This window comes from Salmo salar, chromosome 13, assembly GCF_965601325.2.
Source record: "Salmo salar chromosome 13, fSalSal1, whole genome shotgun sequence".
In the NCBI taxonomy this organism is placed as follows: Eukaryota; Metazoa; Chordata; class Actinopteri; order Salmoniformes; family Salmonidae; genus Salmo; species Salmo salar.
The window spans coordinates 97250877-97275021 of record NC_138303.1 but is presented as its reverse complement, the minus strand read 5'-3'; the positions used below and the strand labels follow the sequence as shown (position 1 = coordinate 97275021).

The 24145-nt window shown below is 42.5% G+C and overlaps 1 protein-coding gene across 4 annotated transcripts; it reads left to right on the top strand.

The window, feature by feature from the left end:
- Window positions 1-1163: 1163 nt before the first annotated feature.
- LOC106568140 (SH3 domain-binding protein 2) lies at window positions 1164-22924 on the top strand. Of its 4 annotated transcripts, none has more exons than XM_014138208.3 (13): window positions 1164-1282; window positions 6644-6783; window positions 7105-7207; window positions 10164-10281; window positions 13530-13597; window positions 13875-13960; window positions 14065-14136; window positions 14396-15080; window positions 15245-15365; window positions 17528-17583; window positions 17783-17858; window positions 18431-18490; window positions 18623-22924. In XM_014138208.3, the coding sequence occupies exons 2-13, from the start codon at window positions 6648-6650 to the stop codon at window positions 18758-18760; spliced, it is 1719 nt and encodes a 572-aa protein (XP_013993683.1). In that variant the 5' UTR covers window positions 1164-1282; window positions 6644-6647; the 3' UTR covers window positions 18761-22924. The 4 variants fall into 4 exon arrangements, with proteins under 4 accessions (XP_013993683.1, XP_013993681.1, XP_082816595.1 ...); XM_014138206.3 differs by lacking the exon at window positions 1164-1282 and adding an exon at window positions 1391-2202 and having other exon boundaries at window positions 15248-15365; XM_082960469.1 differs by lacking the exon at window positions 1164-1282 and adding an exon at window positions 1557-2202.
- The last annotated feature ends 1221 nt before the right edge of the window (window positions 22925-24145 follow it).

Sequence of the window (24145 nt, the reverse complement as noted above, 5' to 3'; positions counted from 1 at the left end):
CTAGCCGGGCCATAGGTAGCAAGCTGGTGGAAGATGGAGGGAGGTCTGTTTTTAGCCACCTCGTGCGTTTCCGTCTGTGGGTTAGTGGGGTTCCGTGTGGAAGGGGGGACCAGTCCAAGTTGGCAAAATAGTTAGTTATAGTGGCCCAAGAAAAGTGTACGATAGACCTATTCAGATCGCAGCCGATAAGACAGCTAACGATTAACGATTAGTGGGCCGCAGATGGGCGTTCAGGTTACGTCGCGACGGAGGGGCCAGTTGGATAACTCCCTCGGGCAGATAACGTCGGTGGTCCAGTCGTGAGGGCCCGATGGGGCTCCGCATCGGCAGTAAAGAGGGTCAGGATAGGTGATCGTAGCCCAGGGGACACTTCAGCTGGCTAGCTCAGGAAAAGCCCACGAGTGGCTGACGGAACTCTTCAGCTGGCTAGCTCCGGGATAATGTGTGTTAATTCCGGGACCGACGTTGCCAATAGTCACTCAGGTAGCAGCTAGTTAGCTGCAAGATCCAGGTGTAAATGTCCTGAACCTGCGGTAGAAATCGGGAAAAGGAGAGAGAATAGGTCCGGTATGCTCTGGTCTGAGTCGCGCTGTACAAAAACTGCTGATAGCTTTTCGAGCTAACGGATAGCTGAGGACAGCTAACCGTGGCTAGCTGAACTCCAACGTTAGCCAGTGAAAATGGCTAACCTCTGGCTAGCTTCTGTTGTGGATTTCGGATTTGAGGTAAATAATACTTTCTTTTTTAAATTGGTGAGGCGGGTTGCAGGAGAGTGCTTTGAGGTTGAGTTTTAGAAGAAAAAAAAAATGTAAAAAGATAATGCGAAGAAAAATATGTAAATATATATATACACGGGACACGACAAGAGGAGGGTAAAGGACGTCTGAACTGCTACGGCATCTTGGAATGCCAATGATCGTAAAAATGTATGAAAAACTAAAATTAGCTTATTTGTTTTAACTTTATGCCTAACCTTAAATTATCAATGTATCCAAATGTGGAGCACTTATCTACATTTTAAGAGAAGTTGATGCTGTGCGTATTTCTCTTCAATGTCGCATGAAGCTTGGACTAAGTTATATTTAGTGAATGATCTAAAGACATGGGCGTGACAAGTTGTTTCAAGTGTTCTGGCTTGTGTACATGCTTAGCCTTCAAGTTGTAAATGGGAGGGTACCAGTGAACTTGATGGTTCTAAATAAGTGCAGGAAGTGGCCTTGTGTTCACTGTAAATCATTGATGTTAAGAAGAGAGAGCAGTTTACTTCTGCAGGACTCAATGGGTAAGCACAATATTCATGTTAAATTAACATAATTTAGCTGCTGATAGTGTTAATAGTCTTTTTAATGGATAGATCTATGGACAGGGTTTTTCCTTGTGCTGTATATTTCAAATCTGTGAATTGTTATTGTTTAGTACTCATGGATCACTTATGAGAGCCATAAGCTAACCTTCTGTGCTACCAGCTACGTCCTTTAGCAAGCTTTGATATTTGGTCTACACATAGGATGTTGATCAAAGGACACTAGAAAGTAAGAAAGTAGTTTGTGTTATTAATATGTAATAACCATTTTTTATGTATTACACATGGTTGATGTGCTGTATTACTCTCAGATGCACGTGATTTGGATGCACATTGTAGAATACAGAATACATGTAGAATGTAGAATACATGGTCTTCTGTCTATAGGTCATAGTGGCACTCTCGGGATATTTGTCCGTGACGGTGTGACCCCTTTCATTGTTCCATGGTGCTGGGGGGTGGAAAGTCCCTCCAACAGCCAGCACACGGTCTGTGGCCCTGTGGGCTGAGAGGCTGAATGTATGAGGGCGTCGTCCAATCAGCCGCTCCGCCTCAGAGAGGAGGAAGTAGCTTCTCAGTCACGTCAGCCAATGTGGATAGTGGGCCCCGAGACGAGGCCCTCCGGAAATGTGCCGCTGGGTCTCAGCATTCAGGCAGCGCCTCAGACGGACAGCCCCACCAAGCTCTACCAGGAGTATCTATCTATTTATCAGTACAGTAGCACACTCTGTCTGTCTGTCCCTGTCTTCTGTACGTCCGTCTGTCTGCTCAACCTGTCGGAAATAACATGGTAGCGAGGACTGCCTTGCACCACCCATGGCTGTGTCAGTGAGAAAAAAGAAGTTGTTTGTCCTTGGAAGCAAGCCCAGCGTGAGAATGTGTTGGGAACGGGATTTCATGTAAGTGTGAGGCATAAGACTTTCCTACTTACTCAGTTTTTGTATATTTGGTGATGCAGTGAAAGAGAAAGACTTGAAGTCAGGTGCCAGTGAGATCATTCATGACAAGTAGCCCTACCAGTGTGGAAGAGGATGGCTATCATGGTTTCAACTATCAATCTTTCTCACCAATGACTGTATGATGGTCAACAAACACTGATATGTCATCAATTTAACTGCTGGACAGCTTATTTTATTGGGAGTTATAAAGCAAAGGTGTTTGCAACTGTTTAAACACAGTCATATTGAAAATCCTGTTTACAGGAAACAAATTTGCACTCAAGGGCACTCCCATTCGTGAACACACACTTTTACTTGATCACTGTGTTACTCTGATTGTGATTAACATATTCAGGAAAGTAAAAGGGACGCATCCCCTAAACTAAAGCGCTTAGTCCTGAATCTAAACTAAAGCTCTTAGTCCTTAATCTAAACTAAAGCTCTTAGTCCTGAATCTAAACTAAAGCTCTTAGTCCTGAATCTAAACTAAAGCTCTTAGTCCTGAATCTAAACTAAAGCTCTTAGTCCTGATTCTCTAATGAGAAGAGCTGGTGCTTGTTTTGTCATGTTGCTGCTTTTCTACAGTATTTATTATTCTGGGTACGCACTGCTTCTCTCTTTTCTCATATTATTAAACTGTGTGGAGTCTGTCATCAGAGTGACAGCTTCCTGTCGGGAGGCCATGCTCATATTAGGAGACAGGAAGTGATGCAGGGGAAAGCCAAGCTCCCCCAAAAAGCAGAATGAGGTTGTTGCTGCTACAGGGTGGCCTACCATGAGTGAATGCTGAAAGAAATGCACATACTATGTTTAGTCGGAAACTTTGTTGACCAGGGGAACAGAAACCCATTCACCTGTGAATTCTTTTTTTTTTTTAAAGGCCCAGTGTTGTCAATGTAATTGTCCTTTGTTGTATATATATTTCCACACTATGATTGGAATAATACTGTGAAAATGATGATAATGCCCTCTTTGTGTAAGACCTGTTTTGAAAAGACCGCCTGAAAGTTCAACCTGTTTTGGTGGGATGGAATTTCAGGCCTTCCTGGTGTCCTCACCAATAAGAAAGAGTTCCAAACCTCTCTGCCAATAACAGCAATTTTTTCTGTTTTCCCCTCCCAACTCAGAACATTCCCAGACGGTCCTAGCAATATTATTGTTTCTATTTAAGTTTCTTTTTGACCATTTTATTTGAAAACAATCACAGCAAAGTACTTAATAGTTACCTAGAAATGATTTGATATTGAGATAAAAACAGCTTCATTGGACCTTTTACGACAGAAAATCATCATGTTCCCTACATGGCCTTGCTTACTCCACTTCCTCTGTGGAGAAGGCCTACACCTTTAGACTGTCCAACAGCTGTGAGTGTTGTACACCTGTGAGACTATGCTCATCAACGTTCTTCCGACTGTGGTGGAACCAGCTGCAATTCGTTTTTTCATTAACAACTTGGCAATATTGTGATGGGAAATGTATGTCAAAGGTTATGATACAGTTAATGATGCTGATCTTTCGCTCACTGTCCCTGTTATGCTGAGTAGTCATTCAGAGAATGTGTTTTCCCAACACCTGTCACGGATGTCGTAGGGTGTAGACCAAAACGCAGTGGGAAAATGTATACTCATCTTCTTTTTTATTAGTGAAGAAGGAAAAACAAAACAACGTATACAAAAAACAAACGAACTAGACAGTCTCGTCAGGCATACAGCAAAACAAGAAACAATCTCCCACAAAATCCCATGACAAACACATTCCTATTTATAGGACCTTCAATCAGAGACAACGATAGACAGCGGCCTCCAACTGAAGGCCCCAAAACCAATTAGCTAAACATAGAAATACAAACGACTAGACTGAACATAGAAATAAACTAACATAGAACAATAACCAAAACCCTGGACTAATAAATCAAATACCCCCTCTACATGAACACACACAAACACACCCTGAACCACATAAAACAAATACCCCCTGCCACGTCCTGACCAAACTATAAGAACAAATAACCCCTTTACTGGTCAGGACGTGACAACACCTTTGTGGTTGTTTCCATTTTAATGTGTAGATCAGGAAGGAAGGAGTAGTGTAAAGTCTACCAAACACTCTCATGAAAAGGGCAAAATCATAGTTGCATGGGTGAGAGCACACTGAATCGTTCACACTGTATTTTTGAAAAACAGTTTCATTTAGTTTTTCCTCTAGAAACATGGGTTGTGTTGAGTAGTTTGCCGGTAGATTGTTCCAGGCAGCAGTAGGAAGTAGGTTTGAATAATTACCTGGTATTTTATACTTGCCACTCCTGTTTACCATCTGAGTTCCTGGCAAAAAGGAGTTCTATAATCCTAATTAGCATCTCTGTCTCACTAAGCAGGGAGGTTAGAGAGTTCAGAACCCACATGTTTGTGCTGAAAAGCACTTCTTACATTCAAGGTGACTGTGGATTTGGACCCTATAAAGGGATACTTTGAGATTTTTCCCCAGTCAGATGAACTTGTGGATACCATTTTTATGTATCTGTGTCCAGTATGAAGGAAGTTAAAGGTAGTTTCGCGAGCCAATGCTTACTAGCGTTAGCGCATTGACTGGAAGTCTATGGGTATCTGCTAGCATGCTAAAGTATCCCTTTAATCAAGTTTGTTTTGTTGATTATTACTGACGACAAATACATCTGAATATTGTAATATGTCATAGCTCTGATAATGCATTTCTCTCACTTATTATATATAACATACGGTTAACTGCAATGAGTTAGGTGTAATGGAAATTATTCTTCACACAAAGAGACCATTCTGTTCATGCAGTCCTCCATTGTTAATCAGAGAGTAAAGTTCCTAATTTAATCTCTTTCCCCTTTACAACCACAAGTATCCAACACCAAAAATAGCAAGAGCATGCAGTTAGGTTGGTGGAATGAATCTGTCCGTAGGTCCCACACCATGCATGCCTTTTGAACAGCGGTTATCGCTTCCCAGTGGAAACAACACAAACATCAAAAGGTGGCTGCAGGACAGATAAATGCTGCCGTTGTCCTTTCAAGTCCCCTTGAAGCAGAGGCCACAAACAGGTCAGAAATGACCAAGCCACCCAACTGAGTCCACCCAACTGAGTCCAACGTCAGTCTGCTTGCCTCGTGACAGTTCAATTTAGATCCTTAAGATACGTTGCATAAACACATTTAAACATGAAAGCGTTTGCATAAATACTTCATACTTTTCTTCCCCGGCCTAATCCACAAATCAGACTAAACTACATTCCTGCATCCTTATTGAATCTCCCTGCCTGGCTGTTTCCTCCTGTAGAGAGTTAAATTACCCCTGACTGACTCTGGGGAGAGATGCAGATTCCCCATGCCTCATTTCCATCCTCATCTAACAGTCAGATCTTGCACCCCTGCACCCGTCCCTTGGATGTCAACGGAAGCCCCTCTCCCCGCCTCTTGCTAGTATATTTGTCCTTGTGGGTCTGGAGGCTGCTGGTTTCCCTGTACTCCCTCCCAGAAGGCAGACAGCCATCGTCAGGGCAAGGAAAGGCAAGGCAGGCACAGTGGGCGGCAAGGCAGGATGCACACAACACAGGGTGCAATCAACAGCTCTGAAAGGGCATGAGGCACATTCCAGGGGAAACGTCCAGTTTCCTGTCCGCTTGTCCGGTTCAGGGTCAAGATTTGAGACTGCAGGTTTTCCGGCTGTATTAGAGTTTTAGAGATTTAGAGGAGAGTGTGGTGTGTGTCTGTCTGAGTCTGCCTTAGCGCGCCCTCTCTCTGTCTCAGTCTGATTTAGAAGTTAGCAGAGTCAGAGTGGTGTGGTTCTCTCATTGGGTTTATTCATGGATCTCCTCAGGGAGAGCTCAGCAGTTCAGACCCTCAGGAGACGAATGAGTAGGAGGTAAGCTGCTGATGGGGCACGTTTCCCAGGCATTATGACTAGGGTTTAGATTGGGTGGCAGACCTATTGGCTGGGGTGCTTGTTTCTTTGTTTCTATATCTATGAAGAATTGATGTGGTGTCATTGTTGATGGAACTTAATGAGGACAAATTGCAGTGAAATGTTTGCTGTCTTGTGAGTTTGAAGTGGAGAGAAAGTTGCTGGGTCAGGATATGTAAGATGTTTTCTAGGACTGAGCCGTTATGAGATGTTTATTTTATTATATTGATATGGTCTGAATTCTCAAGTCTTCAAGTGCTTCTTGCTCATGATGTGTTACTGTTTTTGTACAATCAGATTCAGAGTTCACTGTGGTCTTATTGAACGATGCAGCTGCTGAGAGAATAATTTAGCGTTGCATCTCAGAAATGTCAAGTTAAATAAACATATATGAACCCATATGTTCAGCCCACTGCCAGGTCTGTGATATGTACTGTGGTGTATGATGTGTTATTTCTCCCTCCTTGTACCCTCAGAAACATGACTTCAGCAGAGATCTCCTGGCCCATCCCCATGAGGGCCATCGGGGCCCAGAACCTGCTCACCATGCCAGGGGGTGTGTGCCACTCTGGGTATGTGCACAAGAAAGGAGGGAGCCAGTTCAGCCTTATGAAGTGTGAGTAGCCCTACAGTACATACATACATACATACATACATACATACATACATACATACATACATACATACATACATACATACATACATTACATTACATTACATTACATTACATGGCTCATTAATGTTTACTGTACCAAGGGATTCTGACAAAGGTCTGAGATGAGTGGCACTGCATACTTTCATCTCAACACAACGTTTAGTTCACCAGTCCTGGAGCAGGGTTGGAGATTCATCAAATTAGGAAGAACATATTTGCTTTTATGCCTGGCTTATTTGTGAGACCTTTCTTTGTGTTTTTTTTCCTTCTGCAATCTTACAGGGCCTCTTCGCTACTTAATCATCCACAAGGGATGTGTGTATTACTTCAAGAGCAGCACCAGTCCTGCACCGCAAGGAGCTTTCTCTCTCAATGGCTACAACAGGTCAGTGTTCACTATTGTGTCCTTCTTTTTGCACAGAAGTACATGAATTTGAATAGGCTTCGGCAAAACATGTTGGCATTCTCACATAGGCCTACATATGATTATTCATGTTTAAAATACAGCTGGTATTGTCAGTTGCAATCAGTTTGTTATGCAGAGAAATCCTGATCAGATGAGAAAGTCTGCTGACAATGAAAGCATTTCTCAATGTGCTGTTCTTTCCCACCTGGACAAAAGGAACACCAACGTGAGAATGCTGTTCATTGACTATAGCTCAGTATTCAATATCATAGTGCCCTCCAAGCTCATCACTAAGCGAAGGACCCTGGGACTGAACACCTCCCTCTGCAACTGAATCCTGGACTTCATGACAGGCCGGCACCCCAGGTGGTGATGGTAAGCAACAACACATCTGCAACGCTGACCCTCAACACGGGGGCCCCTCATGGGTGCGTGCTTAGTCCGCTCCTGTACTCCCTGTTTACCCTTTGACTGCGTGGCTACGCAAGACTCCAACACCATCATTAAGTTTTTAGAGGACACAACGGTGGTAGGCCTGATCACCGACGACGATGAGACAGCCTATAGGGAAGAGGTCAGAGACTTGGCAGTGGTGCCAGGACAACAACCTGTCCCTCAACGTCAGCAAGACAAAGGAGCTGATCGTGTACTAGGGGCCGAGCACATCCCCATTCACATCGACAGGGCTGTAGTGGAGCGGGCCGAGAGCTTCAAGTTCCTTGGTGTCCACATCACTAAGGTCCTGTCATGGTCCAAACACACCAACACAGTTGTGAAGAGGGCACGACAACATCTCTTCCCCCTCAGGAGGCTGAAAAGATTTGGCATGGGTCCTCAGATCCTACAAAAGTTCTACAGCTGCACCATTGAGAGCAACTTGACTGGCTGCATCACTGCTTGGTATGGCAACTGCTTGGCATCAGACCTCAAGGCGCTACAGAGGCGCTACAGACCTCAAGTCGCTACATCACTGGGGCTGAGCTCCCTGCCATCCAGGACCTCTATACCAGGCGGTGTCAGAGGAAGGCCCTAAGAATTTTAAAAGACTCCAGCCACCCATGTCATAGACTGGAGCACCAAGTCTGGGACCAAAAGGTTCCTGAACAGCTTCTACCCCCAAGCCATAAGACTGCTGAACAGTTAATCACATGGTTACCCTGAGTATTTGCATTGACCCCCTTTCTTTTTGCACTGACTCTGTTGCACCAGCTCTATTCACACTTACTGGACTCTACCCACATACTTACTGGACTCTACCCACACACTCACTGGACTCTACCCACACACTCACTGGACTCTACCCACACACTCACTGGACTCTACCCACACACTCACTGGACTCTACCCACACACTCACTGGACTCTACCCACACACCCACTGTACTCTACCCACACACTCACTGGACTCTACCCACACACACACTCTCACTACATACGCTCACACACACAAAACACACAAACACATGTATATTGACGCCACACACACAGTCACAACATAGACACTTTCAAACTCTTTCACAGTCTTCACATACGCTTCTGCTGCTCTGTTTACTATCTATCCTGATTGCCTGGTCAACCCTAACTACATGCACATATTACCTAAAATATCTCAACTACCTCGTACCCCTGCACATTGACTTGGTACTCCTTGTATATAGTCTTGTTATTGTTATTTTATTGCGTTACTATTTATTTTCTGATTTTTGGGGGGCAAACTTTTCTTGTTGGGAAAGGGCGCGTAGGCATTTTTTATGGTAAAGTCTACACCTGTTGTATTCGTTTCATGTGACAAATACAATTTGATTGGATTTTGAGTGTTGATGTGCCACTTCCTGCTGAATGAGATCATCTCTATAAAGGTTGTAGAGGTTTTGCTTACGATTACCAAACACTCGTCATATCGTCATATCAATTCATACATCAGGTCACAAGCCAATAATTGAGACGGCAATGTTCAACCATCTCTTTTCCATATTTGTTTGACATTTGGAAAGTTAAAGTGGCTATTGAAGTAGGCTCTATCATACCCTGTGGTGTTTTCATTGAGTTCCTTCCTCTGAGTCCTTCCCTATAGAGGTATGCTGCAATTCCATGGTGGTAACTGTGTAACTGTATAATTACATGTCTGGAGTCTCCTCTCCCTGCTGAGGCTGAGTATAAATAGAGCTTTAATACAGCTGTGCAGCTCTAGCACACTGAAACATGACCAGGCCTATTCAGCTCACACAGCATACTGGATGTGACATAGGAGGCATGATATGTTATTACAGCAATAATGTGATGAAAACGGTAATACATTAATAAACCAATGACACAGTTGCCAGATGGTTTCACCCACAAAATGTGAAATTGGATTGGTCAGAGTGAGGGGGCTTGTACTTTATATATATACCCTGAGTGTACAAAACATTAAGAACACCTTTCTAATATTAAGTTTCAGCCCCCCTTCCCCCCCACTCCGATGCGTCCCACAGTTGTCAAGTTTGCTGGATGTCCTTTGGGTGGTGGGCCATTTTTTATACACACGGGAAACTATTGAATGTGAAAAATGGAGCCGCGTTGCAGTTCTTGACACAAACAGGCTAGCACCTACTACCATACCTCATTCAAAGGCGCTTAAATCTTTTGTCTTGCCCATTCACTCTCTGAACAGCACACTTACACAATCCATGTCTCAGTTGTCTCAAGGCTTAAGAAACCTTCTTTAACCTGTCTCTTCCCCTTCATCTACACTGATTTGAAGTGGATTTAACAAGTGACATCAGTAAGAGATCATAGCTTTCACCTGGATTCACCTGGTTAGTCTGTCATGGAAAGACCAGGCATTCTTAATGTTTTGTACACTCAGTGTATACTGTATTTGTTTCATAAATGTAAGCTACTTATGTAGTGTTCTTTAATATGTGGTTTCAGTTTCTATTCCTCTCATTGGCAGGGTGATGAGGGCAGCAGAAGAGACCACCTCCAGTAACGTGTTTCCCTTCAAAATTGTCCACTTCAGTAAGAAACACCGTACCTGGTACTTCTCAGCAGCCAGTGAGGATGAGAGAAGGGTGAGGGGCGATACGTACAGATTAAGAACCTCTCACATTCCTAGTAACAGTACATATATAATTAATTATTTATATATGTGTGTGTACCAGTCAAAAGTTTGGACACACCTACTCATTCATGGGTTTTTCCTTATTTGTATTATTTTCTACATTGTAGAATAATAGTGAACATATCAAAACTATGAAATAACACATGGAATCATGTAGTAACCAAAAAAGTGTTAAACAAATCTGTCACGACTGTGTGTATGAACGGACCAAGGTGCAGCGTGAGTATCGTTCCACATCTTTAATATATTGTGAAACTTAACCAAACAAACAAACAAACAAACAAACAAACAAACAAACAAACAAACAAACAATAAACAAACCGTGACGACAGCGGTGCAACATGCACTAACTCAAAATATTCTCCCACAAACACAGGTGGGAAAAACAACTACTTAAATATGATCCCCAATTAGAGACAACGATGACCAGCTGCCTCTAATTGGGAATCATACAAAAACCCCAACATAGAAAAAAGAAACTAGAGCACAACATAGAAAAATAAACTAGATAAACCCCCCAGTCACGCCCTGACCTACTCTACCATAGAAAATAAGAGCACTCTATGGTCAGTACGTGACAAAATCAAAATATATTTTATATTTGAGATTCTTCAAAGTAGACACCCTTTGTCTTGATGACAGCTTTCACACTCTTGGCATTCTCTCAACCAGCTTCACAAGGTAGTCACCTTCCCAAGTTCTCTCACGTCACCCCGCTCCTCCGCTCTCTCCACTGGCTTCCAGTTGAAGCTCGCATCCGCTACAAGACCATGGTGCTTGCCTACGGAGCCGTGAGGGGAACGGCACCTCCGTACCTTCAGGCTCTGATCAGTCCCTACACCCAAACGAGGGCACTGCGCTCATCCACCTCTGGCCTGCTGGCCCCCCTACCTCTGAGGAAGCACAGTTCCCGCTCAGCCCAGTCAAAACTGTTCGCCGCTCTGGCACCCCTATGGTGGAACAAGCTCCCTCACGACGCCAGGACAGCGGAGTCAATCACCACCTTCCGGAGTCGCTTGAAACCCCACCTCTTTAAGGAATACCTGGGATAGATTTAGATGCACTATTGTAAATTGGTTGTTCCACTGGATATCATAAGGTGAATGCACCAATTTGTAAGTCGCTCTGGATAAGAGCGTCTGCTAAATGACTTAAATGTAAAATGTAAATGTAGAATGCATTTAAATTAACAGGTGTGCCTTATTAAAAGTTCATTTGTGGAATTTCTTTCCCTCTTAATGCTTTGGAGCCAATCAGTTGTGTTGTGACAAGGGCGGGTGGTATACAGAAGATAGCCCTATTTGGTAAAAGACCAAGTACATATTATGTCAAGAACAGCTCAAATAAGTAATGAGAAATGACATCATTATTTTAAGACATGAAGGTCAGTCAATCTGGAAAATCTCAAGAACTTTGAACGTTTTTTCAAGTGCAGTCGCGAAAACCATCAAGCGCTATGATTAAACTGGCTATCATGAGGACCGCCACAGGAAAGGAAGACCCAGAGTTACCTCTGCTGCAGAGGATCAGTTCATTAGAGTTACCAGCATCAGAAATTGCAGCCCAAATAAATACTTCACAGAGTTCAAGTAACAGACACATCTGAACATCAACTGTTCAGAGGAGACTGTGTGAATCAGACCTTCATGGTCTAATTGCTTCAAAGAAACCACTACTAAAGGACATCAATAAGAAGAAGAGACTTGGCCCAAAGAACACGAGCAATGGACAATGGAAATCTGTCCTGTGGTCTGATGAGTCCAAATTCTGAGATTTTTGGTTACGACTACCATGTACTTTGAAGGATCTAAAATATATTTTGATTTGTTTAACGCTTTTTTTGCTTTCTACATGATTCCATATGTATTATTTCATAGTTTTGATGTCTTCACTATTATTCTACAAACTAGAATATAGTAAAAATGAGACTTAAAACCCTTGAATGAGGAGGTGTGTCCAAGCTTTTGACTGGTACTGTATGTGTATGTATGTGTGTGTGTGTGTGTGTGTGTGTGTGTGTGTGTGTGTGTGTGTGTGTGTGTGTGTGTGTGTGTGTGTGTGTGTGTGGTGTGTGGTGTGTGGTGTGTGTATGTGTGTACACACACACTACATGACCAAAAGTATGTGGACAGCTGCTCGTCGAACATCTCATTCCAAAATAATGGCCATTAATATGGAGTTGGTCCCCCCTTCAATGGGGTTGAGGTTAGTTATTTATTCATCAGGCAAGTCAAGTTATTCATCACTGATCTCAACAAACCATTTCTGTATGGATCTCGAATTGTGTCCGTGGCCATTGTCATGCTGAAACAGGAAAGGGCCTTCCCCAAACTGTTGCCACAAAGTTGGAAGAGCAGAATCGTTTTGAATGTCATTGTACACTAGCGTAAAGATTTCCCTTCACTGGAACTAAGGGGCCTAGCCCGAACCATGAAAAACAGCCCCAGACCATTATTCCTCCTCCACCAAACTTTATAGTTGGCACTATGCATTGGGGTAGGTAGTGTTCTCCTGGCATCCGCCAAACACAGATTTGTCCGTTGGACTGCCAGATGGTGAAGTGTGAGTCATCACTATATATATTCCATGGCTGCTCGGCCATGGAAACCCATTTCATGAAGCTCCCGAAGAACAGTTGTGCTGACGTTGCTTCCAGAGGCAGTTTGGAACTTGGTAGTGAGTGTTGCAACCGAGGACAGACGATTTTTACGCGCTATGCGCTTCAGCACTCGTCCCGTTCTGTGAGCTTGTGTGGCCTACCACTTTGTGGCTGAGCCATTGTTGCTCCTAGATGTTTCCACTTCACAATAACAGCACTTACAGTTGACCGGGGGGCAGCTCTAGCAGTTCAGAAATTAGATGAACTGAGGTGGCATCCAATGATGGTGCCACATTGAAAGTCACTGAGCTCTTCAGTAAGGCCATTCTACTGCCAATGTTTGTCTATGGAGATTGCATGGCTGTGTGCTCGATTTTATACACCTTTCAGCAACTGATCTGGCTGAAATAGCCGAATCCACTAATTTGAAGGGGTGTCCACATACTTTTGATTATATAGTGTATATATACATAGTGAAATGTATGCACTCACTACTTACTGTAAGTTGCTCTGGATAAGAGCATCTGTGAAATGAATAAAATGTCAAATGTAAATGTATTAATCACAATGTTATACTGATTATTTTTGTCTACTGAAAGAAATGGATGCGAAATCTGCGGAAAGAAATTGATCACTACAATGACAGAAGGGATTCACATGTTCCAAGGTAAGTCAACACAACCCTTCCTTCACACAATCATATCCTCTGTGGTTACTTCCTTTTTCTGATAAATAGTAGACAGTTTGGCTGCACGCTCTGATTGACTTTCTGAACCTGTAGATTTTATCTTCTAGATTAATATACAGTGTAAGCTCTTGCTGTGTTATAACAAGTATGCATGGGAGTCAGTGAATACATGATTAGTGAATTTATTAAATACAAGGTGATTCATGTAGTCCTCCCCCTGTCCTTAGTAGACAATAACAATACTCTGTTGCCATAGTGACTCAGAATCTGATGCAGACAGCTTCTATGGATCGATCGAGCGCCCCATGGACATAACCCATACCACAGATGACCCAGAAGGCAGTAAGACATACTACTCACTTCTGAAGCAATATGGCTCAGTTTCACAACACTTGTTTCATACAATTAACTCTGTGCACTAACAATGATGTCATTTTCATGTCTAGATTACATGTTAGAGGATGAAGACGACGATGAGGATGACTATGAAAAACCAGATAGCCCACCAACATCTACAGGTAGGCCTACAGAATAGTAAATGTCTTTGAGTTTGATGCTGTCTTTGATGTGGCTGGTGCTGTAACTGTGATAAACTGCCATTGATGGGATTGGCATGTCATCACAATTCAAACTAATGGCCCCATCTTTTATGGCTAAATGATAACTATGCTGAAATAATTTTGAATCCTATCTTTTTGTCAGTGATTTACTGTATTACAAACGCACGTTTTCCAGTTTTTTTCTGTCTCTGACTATCGCATTATGCTGCTATTGAAGGAAGGCCAACCGTTCCACCACCATCCTACCCACCTCCTCCAGTCCCATGCCAGTTCAGACAAGAGTCCATGTCAGGATTCTGCAAAGGTCTCCCCCCTCCCGTGCTCGGCCCCATCAGGAGCCCCACCAGCCCCCTTCCAAAGAAACCGCCAGCGCCCTTACCTCCACCCAAGCTCGGTGAGGTCAGCCACAACCACCATGGACACAAGGACATCCCAAATAAGGGCCCCCCTCAACCTCCTCCCACCCACCTCAAGCCTAGCCCAGAGAGGAGTGCATGGAGTCCTAAGAGCCCGATCCCCCCTCCCCCTCCCATGGCCAACCTAAAGAATCAGGCGATGATGGGGCACATGTCAATCTCCACCATAGCTGGGGGGAAACATAAAGACAGGATGCCCCCTGTTCCAGTGACCATGCAGTCTCCCCCCACCCTGATCATCTGCAGCGACCTGGAAAGGAAGATGGTGCTGCACTCCAGCCCTAGTCCACCGGGTTTCCGTGGCAACAAACCCAGTCACATTCCGAGCATGCCAAACCACTGCCTCAGCTCCAGACCAGCTCCAGATCTCCCACCACAGGCCTTGCCAGCACTGAACCACACCAAGCCTGGACTGTACAAACCACCCCTGGTACCCAAACTTCCATGTCCTGCGGCCAAGCCTAAACCACCTGGAGGGTCAGCACAGTAAGTGTCTCCTTTCAGTTTCCTACAGATACAGATCATTCCTATTTCCTTTCATAGAGGAAAACTTTACTTTTTGCTCTGTTGAACTATAATTTGATTTCAAGATTGTTATATTTTACAACACACAAATACAGCACAGTTTAAAACACCCCCTTTCTTCTCAGAAGATCTTCTCCAGATGGACAAAGCTTCCGGACCCCAGTGGACGAGGTGCCTGCCTCTTTAAGAAAGAGCAGGGATCCATCCAAGGACACTGACTATGACTCTGATGAAGACTATGAGAATGTAAGCACCCTCTATATTCTCATTTACATTTTTGCATTGAAGTAATTTAGTAGACGCTTTTAACCGGAACGACTAGGGTTAAGTGCATTGCTCAAGGGCACAGACACATTTTTCACCCAGTCGAATCGAACCAGCGACCTTTCAATTACTGGCCCAACGCTCTTAACCGCTAGACTACCTGCCACCCATTCTCCATCGACTACAACTCTAGTTTACACAGACTATGAGAAAAACACCTGTGTTATGTGGTGTGGTTTTGTTTATGTTGTTTTGTTGTCAAGTTTACTCAATTCCACAGTCTCATTAAACAGTCATGTTCAGTGTACTACAGATTAGTCTCATTGATCAGTGGACTACAGATTAGTCTCATTGATCAGTGGACTACAGATTAGTCTCATTGATCAGTGGACTACAGATTAGTCTCATTGATCAGTGGACTACAGATTAGTCTCATTGATCAGTGTACTATAGATTAGTCTCATTGATCAGTGGACTATAGATTAGTCTCATTGATCAGTGGACTATAGATTAGTCTCATTGATCAGTGGACTACAGATTAGTCTCATTGATCAGTGGACTATAGATTAGTCTCATTGATCAGTGGACTATAGATTAGTCTCATTGATCAGTGGACTACAGATTAGTCTCATTGATCAGTGGACTACAGATTAGTCTCATTGATCAGTGGACTGCAGATTAGTCTCATTGATCAGTGTACTATAGATTAGTCTCATTGATCAGTGGACTATAGATTAGTCTCATTGATCAGTGGACTATAGATTAGTCTCATTGATCAGTGGACTACAGATTAGTCTCATTGATCAGTGGACTATAGATTAGTCTCATTGATCAGTGGACTATAGATTAGTCTCATTGATCAGTGGACTACAGATTAGTCTCATTGATCAGTGGACTATAGATTAGTCTCATTGATCAGTGGACTACAGATTAGTCTCATTGATCAGTGGACTACAGATTAGTCTCATTGATCAGTGGACTATAGATTAGTCTCATTGATCAGTGGACTATAGATTAGTCTCATTGATCAGTGGACTACAGATTAGTCTCATTGATCAGTGGACTATAGATTAGTCTCATTGATCAGTGGACTACAGATTAGTCTCATTGATCAGTGGACTATAGATTAGTCTCATTGATCAGTGGACTACAGATTAGTCTCATTGATCAGTGGACTATAGATTAGTCTCATTGATCAGTGGACTACAGATTAGTCTCATTGATCAGTGGACTATAGATTAGTCTCATTGATCAGTGGACTATAGATTAGTCTCATTGATCAGTGGACTACAGATTAGTCTCATTGATCAGTGGACTACAGATTAGTCTCATTGATCAGTGGACTATAGATTAGTCTCATTGATCAGTGGACTATAGATTAGTCTCATTGATCAGTGGACTATGGCCAGATCGTGGACCGTGCTCATTGATCAGTGGACTACAGATTAGTCTCATTGATCAGTGGCTCGAGCTCATCAGGGACTCGTAGTCTCATTGATCAGTGGACTACAGATTAGTCTCATTGATCAGTGCGAGCTCATGACGGGACTCGTAGTCTCATTGATCAGTGGACTATAGATTAGTCTCATTGATCAGTGGACTATAGGCCATGTCGGGACGGTCTCATTGATCAGTGGACTACAGATTAGTCTCATTGATCAGTGGACTACAGATTAGTCTCATTGATCAGTGGACTACAGATTAGTCTCATTAATCAGTGGACTACAGATTAGTCTCATTGATCAGTGGACTACAGATTAGTCTCATTGATCAGTGTACTATAGATTAGTCGTATTCATCAGTGGACTACAGATTAGTCTCATTGATCAGTTTACTATAGATTAGTCTCATTGATCCATTTACTATAGATTAGCTCATTGATCAGCACTAGAGATTAGTCTCATTGATCAGTGTACAATAGATTAGTCTCATTGATCAGTGTACTATAGAATAGTCTCATTGATCAGTGTACTATAGAATAGTCTCATTGATCAGTGTACTATAGAATAGTCTCATTGATCAGTGTACTATAAATTAGTCTCATTGATCAGTGTACTATAGAATAGTCTTGGCCTGCTGACACAATTCTGTCCTTCTAATGTGTCTGTTGTTGTTTTCTTTTCACACGTTGTTTCTGACCTCAGATGCAATTACCAGATTCCGTGTTCCTGGACACAACAGAAACAAGCAGTGTTGAAAAGTAAGACACACTTAATTATTTCTGTACTGAATTTTTGTTGAACACCCCCTGTTCATTTTTGTGTAATGGTCTTAAGCGCCCACTAGTGTTTGATCACAATGTGCTCGACCACTTCCTGAAAATCAGGTGTCTGTTTTCTCATGAGAGAAGAGCAGAACACATGTCTGACTGATGTATTATTAATGTGCTTTAATTGCAGGTTATTTAAGGAAAGCTCCAGAACACCACAGGACGGTCTCTACTGCTTCAGGAACTCAGGAACAAAAACATCAAAGGTACACCATGCATTTACATTTGAGTCATTTAGCAGTAGCTCTTATCCAGAGCGACTCACTGTTAGTGCATTCATCTTAAGGTAGCTAGGTGGGACAGCTACATATCACAGGCATAGTGAATACACTTTCCTCAATAAAGTAGCTATCAGCAAATGAAGATAGCTAGGTGGGACAGCTACATATCACAGGCATAGTGAATACACTTTCCTCAATAAAGTAGCTATCAGCAAATGAAGATAGCTAGGTGGGACAGCTACATATCACAGGCATAGTGAATACACTTTCCTCAATAAAGTAGCTATCAGCAAATAAAGATAGCTTGGTGGGACAGCTACATATCACAGGCATAGTGAATACACTTTCCTCAATAAAGTAGCTATCAGCAAAGTCCGTGGGGTTGTGGTGGTGAGGGGATTGTTTAGATACTCTTTGAAGTGGTAGGGTTTCAGGTGCTTTTCGCACCAACACATGCTGTGATGCATAAACAACTAGGGATTTACCACACATCACACAGTGATAATTGAAAGGAAACTGGTTTAGTGAATAATGTACATTTGTTCTCATTGAATCAGGTGCTGGTGGTGTGGGATGTGAGTGTGTGCAAGGCCAGAAACTACAGGCTCTTTGAGGAGGTCAGAACCACTGTCTTTACCTTCTCTGTGTACCAGGTCGATTGTCTGACAAAATCAATATTACAACGGAGGATTCCAGTACTATCTCTGTCTTGTTTGATATTAATTTCATTGTGTTTGTTTATGGTTTAGGACTCCCGGCTGTTCCTGGAGTTAGAGATGACATTTTCCTCCCTGTCAGCCCTAGTGGAGCACTACCATAGCCACCCACTACCCAATCACGGCTCTCTGTGTCTGCAGAAGCCATATGGTTACATCGTGCCAAGGTGACCTTGCCATGACCCCGTCCTGAGGTCACGGCCTCATCTGCTCATATGAAGTCGCTCCTCTTTGGCGTCTACCATTGTTCTGCCACTGTAATGAACTACAGTAGAAACTTACCTCGGCTGAAACAGAACCACAGTGCCCACTGTAAAGCAAGGCAGATTGTTGTATCTCTGTAACCGAGCCTGAGTAAATGTTGGAGCGGTTCTGGTGAATATCCTGGCATGGGCAGAGGTGCAACGAGTGCAGATGGTTGCAGTTGTTGAAGAAAATATGGCATCTGTGACAATGAGGGCAATGAGCTGTATAGGTCTTCCTGTATGCTCATCTGGAGCGCCACAGGTTTACAGAACACAGTTGTATTATGTGAGGACTACTGCAGGACTAGTGCTGTAAAGGTCTGTCATTACACTTGATAGCAGCAGGCATGTGAACTGCTGTTGTGAAGAATACATGTTGGAGCAAGCAAATGTTAAGATTTGTGGGTTGAATGCACATGAATGTCAGAATATTAAGCACTGCTTATGTATCATGCATTGAGGACCAACTTATTTTAAAAATCAAGTTGATGAAACATATCATATTATCTTCAGAAAAATGTATTATTCCAACCACAATGCAAACGCTCTACCTCTGTACCTCCCTATTTACTATTTTACCTCTGTCTCTTTCTCTCTACCTGTCTCTGTCCCTTAATCTCTCTCTTTACTTCACCATCTCTCTCTCTCTTCCTCTCCTCTCCCTCCCTCCCTCCCTCCCTCCCTCCCTCCCTCCCTCCCTCCCTCCAATGCTTACATTATGATAACTGTGATATATGGTGCACAAAACTAGTGCTATCTATGATCATGTAATCACACTTTAAATGAAACTACCCACACGTGTAGTATTTCACTGTATAGAATTGTATGTATTGTAAAAATCATTTTGTAAAGTTGTATATATATTATTTCTGATTATAAGAAAAATATTTTATAATGGATAACTGGATAACAGCAGAAGGCAGATATATATACTGCTCAAAAAAATAAAGGGAACACTTAAACAACACAATGTAACTCCAAGTCAATCACACTTCTGTGAAATCAAACTGTCCATTTAGGAAGTAACACTAATTGACAATACATTTCACATGCTGTTGTGCAAATGGAATAGACAACAGGTGGAAATTATAGGCAATTCGCAGACACCCCTATAAAGGAGTGGTTCTGCAGGTGGACCACAGACCACTTCTCAGTTCCTATGCTACCTGGCTGATGTTTTGGTCACTTTTGAATGCTGGCGGTGCTTTCACTCTAGTGGTAGCATGAGACGGAGTCTACAACCCACACAAGTGGCTCAGGTAGTGCAGCTCATCCAGGATGTCACATCAATGCGAGCTGTGGCAAGAAGGTTTGCTGAGTCTGTCAGCGTAGTGTCCAGAGCATGGAGGCGCTACCAGGAGACAGGCCAGTACATCAGGAGATGTGGAGGAGGCAGTAGGAGGGCAACAACCCAGCAGCAGGACCGCTACCGCCGCCTTTGTGCAAGGAGGAGCAGGAGGAGCACTGCCAGAGCCCTGCAAAATAACCTCCAGCAGGCCACAAATGTGCATGTGTCTGCTCAAACAGTCACAAACAGACTCCATGAGGGTGGTATGAGGGCCCGACGTCCACAGGTGGGGGTTCTGCTTACAGCCCAACACCATGCAGGACGTTTGGCATTTGCCAGAGAACACCAAGATTGGCAAATTCGCCACTGGCGCCCTGTGCTCTTCACAGATGAAAGCAGGTTCACACTGACCACGTGACAGACGTGACAGAGTCTGGAGACGCCGTGGAGAACGTTCTGCTGCCTGCAACATCCTCCAGCATGACCGGTTTGGCGGTGGGTCAGTCATGGTGTGGGGTGGCATTTCTTTGGGGGGCCACACAACCCTCCATGTGCTCGCCAGAGGTAGCCTGACTGCCATTAGGTACCGAGATGAGATCCTCAGACCCCTTGTGAGACCATATGCTGGTGCGGTTGGCCCTGGGTTCCTCCTAATGCAAGACAATGCTAGACCTCATGTGGCTGGAGTGTGTCACCAGTTCCTGCAAGAGGAAGGCATTGATGCTATGGACTGGCCCGCCCGTTCCACAGACCTGAATCCAATTGAGCACATCTGGGACATCATGTCTCGCTCCATCCACCAACGCCACGTTGCACCACAGACTGTCCAGGAGTTGGCGGATGCTTTAGTCCAGGTCTGGCAGGAGATCCCTCAGGAGACCATCCGCCACCTCATCAGGAGCATGCCCAGGCATTGTAGGGAGGTCATACAGGCACGTGGAGGCCACACACACTACTGAGCCTCATTTTGACTTGTTTTAAGGACATTACATCAAAGTTGGATCAGCCTGTAGTGTGGTTTTCCACTTTAATTTTGAGTGTGACTCCAAATCCAGACCTCCATGGGTTGATAAATTGGATTTCCATTGATTCTTTTTGTGTGATTTTGTTGTCAGCACATTCAACTATGTAAAGAAAAAAGTATTTAATAAGATTATTTCATTCATTCAGATCTAGGATGTGTTGTTTAAGTGTTCCCTTTATTTTTTTGAGCAGTGTATATTCCATTGGGTGACGCTGTTTGGTGACGCACCATTTAACCATGCCCATGCAATAGTCTGAGTGTGACTGAATTTATGTTGAAGATGCACTATGTTAAATATCTTTAACATAACCAAAAATATTGTCTTTTAAGCTGGTGTACAAAACCAAAAGTAAAAGATGCAAAAACGGAACTTAAGAACGGGAAGCATAGAAATAGTGCATATAGAACAGCTTTACCGCTTCTTAGGCTTGCTTTCAATGAGAATGAAAGATCTATGACTCTCATGTCTATGTGAATTTGGTCAGTCACCCAAAAAGTGACATATTGTAGCTTTAAGTCACAGAAAATAATGAACTGAAATGACATCCACATAATTACAATCAGACTTTTTTCAGTAGAGAGTATTTTAGGTGAAATCATGGCTACTATATATTTCTATGTTGTAATCTTGCCTCATCTGTGTGTTATTCTCCAGCCCCGAGGACAAGTGAACAGAATCACAAACTGGACAATCACTGATAGTGATGGGCAGACATTAGCTCAGATAAAATCTAAATCCACAATTTTTCACCCTCATTTTCATTATCTCCAGCACATGTGAAAACGGTGCATTTCTACATTTTGTAGAAAAATATATATAAAGTTAAAAAGTTCTCACTCTGGCTAGAAACTCATTGTTTTTCTAACTTTTAAACCTAGCCTGTGATGTCACAGACAACCGTCTAAAAACAATTATAACAATAATACATTTATTTTGTATAGCGCTTTTCATTAGTGTTACCGCAAAGCTCTACATAGGCGAAAATAATTATAATAAAATAAATACAATATAAACATCATACATTTAGAATCAAGGCAGGAAATAGCAATTATAAATCCTAAAAAGACGAAGAAAGAGGGACTATGAGAAAGATGTGATTTAAGGCCCATTTTATAAGTTCAAATTTTAGTACCTTATTTTAACCACAGATCATAGAAACGCACTGTTTTAATATATGTAGACACTGGTTTGGTGCAGAGATAATGAATATGAGGTTGAAAAGTGGCAGAATTACACTTTAAGGAATGCTACAGCAGCAACACAAGCATCAGAGGAGCTGGTTCATTAAACATGCATACTAAATAAATCATTATAATGATATCGTGATAAATATTCAATGTCTTCACATCTTACTCAGTGAGGAGAATTGAGATTATATGACGTCTCTTTCAGACCTTGACAAGGAAGCCAGAACAAATAGTGCTCTAAATCACTTCTTATGTCTGTCTCTCCTTCTCTCTCCCTCTCCTCTCCTCCTCTACTTTGCCACAGCCATATCACCACCAGCATCACCATGTTAGCAGCACAGGATATTAGTGCACATTTCTTCAACTAGTTCATTAAATGGGAGACAGCAAAGACGAAAACCAATGCAAATGACAATTTCTGAAGGCAGGATTACTAAGATCCATCATTGTGAATTAATTAACACAGTCTAGAGACAGCACTGCCAGAATTATAGTATCTAATATGTCAAAATCCATTAAATTGAACATTTTTAAAGCTATTTGACAGTGGTAAATGACTCAATAAAATTATATTCGATGTTGAAACTACAGATCTTTTGGTTATGTCTCATAATTCTCTGGTAAAAATATATATATATATATCACTGTTAGGGTTAGGTGATCATTAACTTGATTAAGAATTGTGCACACAACCATTTCAGTTTATTTAATCTTAGGTAGTACATCCTTTTCCAATCCATACGATTATAGTACTAAACCAGAGTTTACTTGTTTGCTACATTGTAAATGTATGTGTTGACATGTAAACATCAAAGTCTGCAAACAACACTAAATCCTGGGTTTACGTTTGCAAACCGCTCTAAATTATGGATTCGTCATTATGGAGAGAGACCCCATGATGATGCACAGTTTTAACCTTTTGTTTTGGGGTGCCTGCAGAAATCTAGGACTGAAAGGCTGCATTTACACAGGCAGCCCAATTCTGATCTTTTCCCCTCTAATTGGTCTTTAGACCAAGCACATGAGATCTTTTCACAATAGATCTTTTTCAGAGCTGATCTGATTGGTCAACAGACAAAATGTGTGAAAAAAATACCAGAATTGGGCTGCCTGTCTAAACGCAGCCAAAGTGCCTCCAGCAGTGTTACCAGTACAACAGTACTATGTCACTAAAGAGCAGGCAAGGTGCAGGAAGATTACTCAGTAGCACACATTTTAGATTTTAGCAGACGCTCTTATGCAGAGGGACTTACAGTAACAATTAGGGTTAAGTGCCTTGCTCAAGGGCACATTTTTCACCTAGTCGGCTTGGGGATCCAAACCAGCAACTTTTCGGTTACTGACCCAACGCTCTTCTGCTAGGCTACTTGCCGCCCACTACTTATGTTAGTAAGCAGATGGATAAGAAGCCTAAACTTGTAGCCTAAACACAAGCAGTATAATAGAAGTTGGTCCACATTGACCCCTGTAGTGGCTTTCTTTGCACCCTTTCCCTTTTCATACAGTATGTTCAATAGATCTGTTCATTAACTAATTATGTAAATATTGACATGTCGGTCAACATTGTCATTGGAAACACTAGTGACCTGAAATTTCTGCAATTATGTCCTATAATTTGTTAGATTTTATATCCACAGTCCCATGAAGTCTGTCTGGTGACAGGGTAATCAAACAATTAACCAAATTGTATAATATATATGCTAATCACTCACCCAGCCAATCATCACCATTTTGACACTTGTCAATCACATGAACATACGTTTTCATATTAGTTACAGTTATGAAATGTTATATGAAACAAAACACTTCCC

Bases quoted from the DNA above. Each gene is read 5' to 3' on its own strand.
- LOC106568140 (XM_082960469.1), top strand. From the start codon at position 2,120: ATGGCTGTGTCAGTGAGAAAAAAGAAGTTGTTTGTCCTTGGAAGCAAG. The intron at 2,203-6,643 runs GTAAGTGTGAGG...TTGTACCCTCAG, and splicing joins TGTTGGGAACGGGATTTCAT to AAACATGACTTCAGCAGAGA. The intron at 7,208-10,163 runs GTCAGTGTTCAC...TCTCATTGGCAG, and splicing joins TCTCTCAATGGCTACAACAG to GGTGATGAGGGCAGCAGAAG.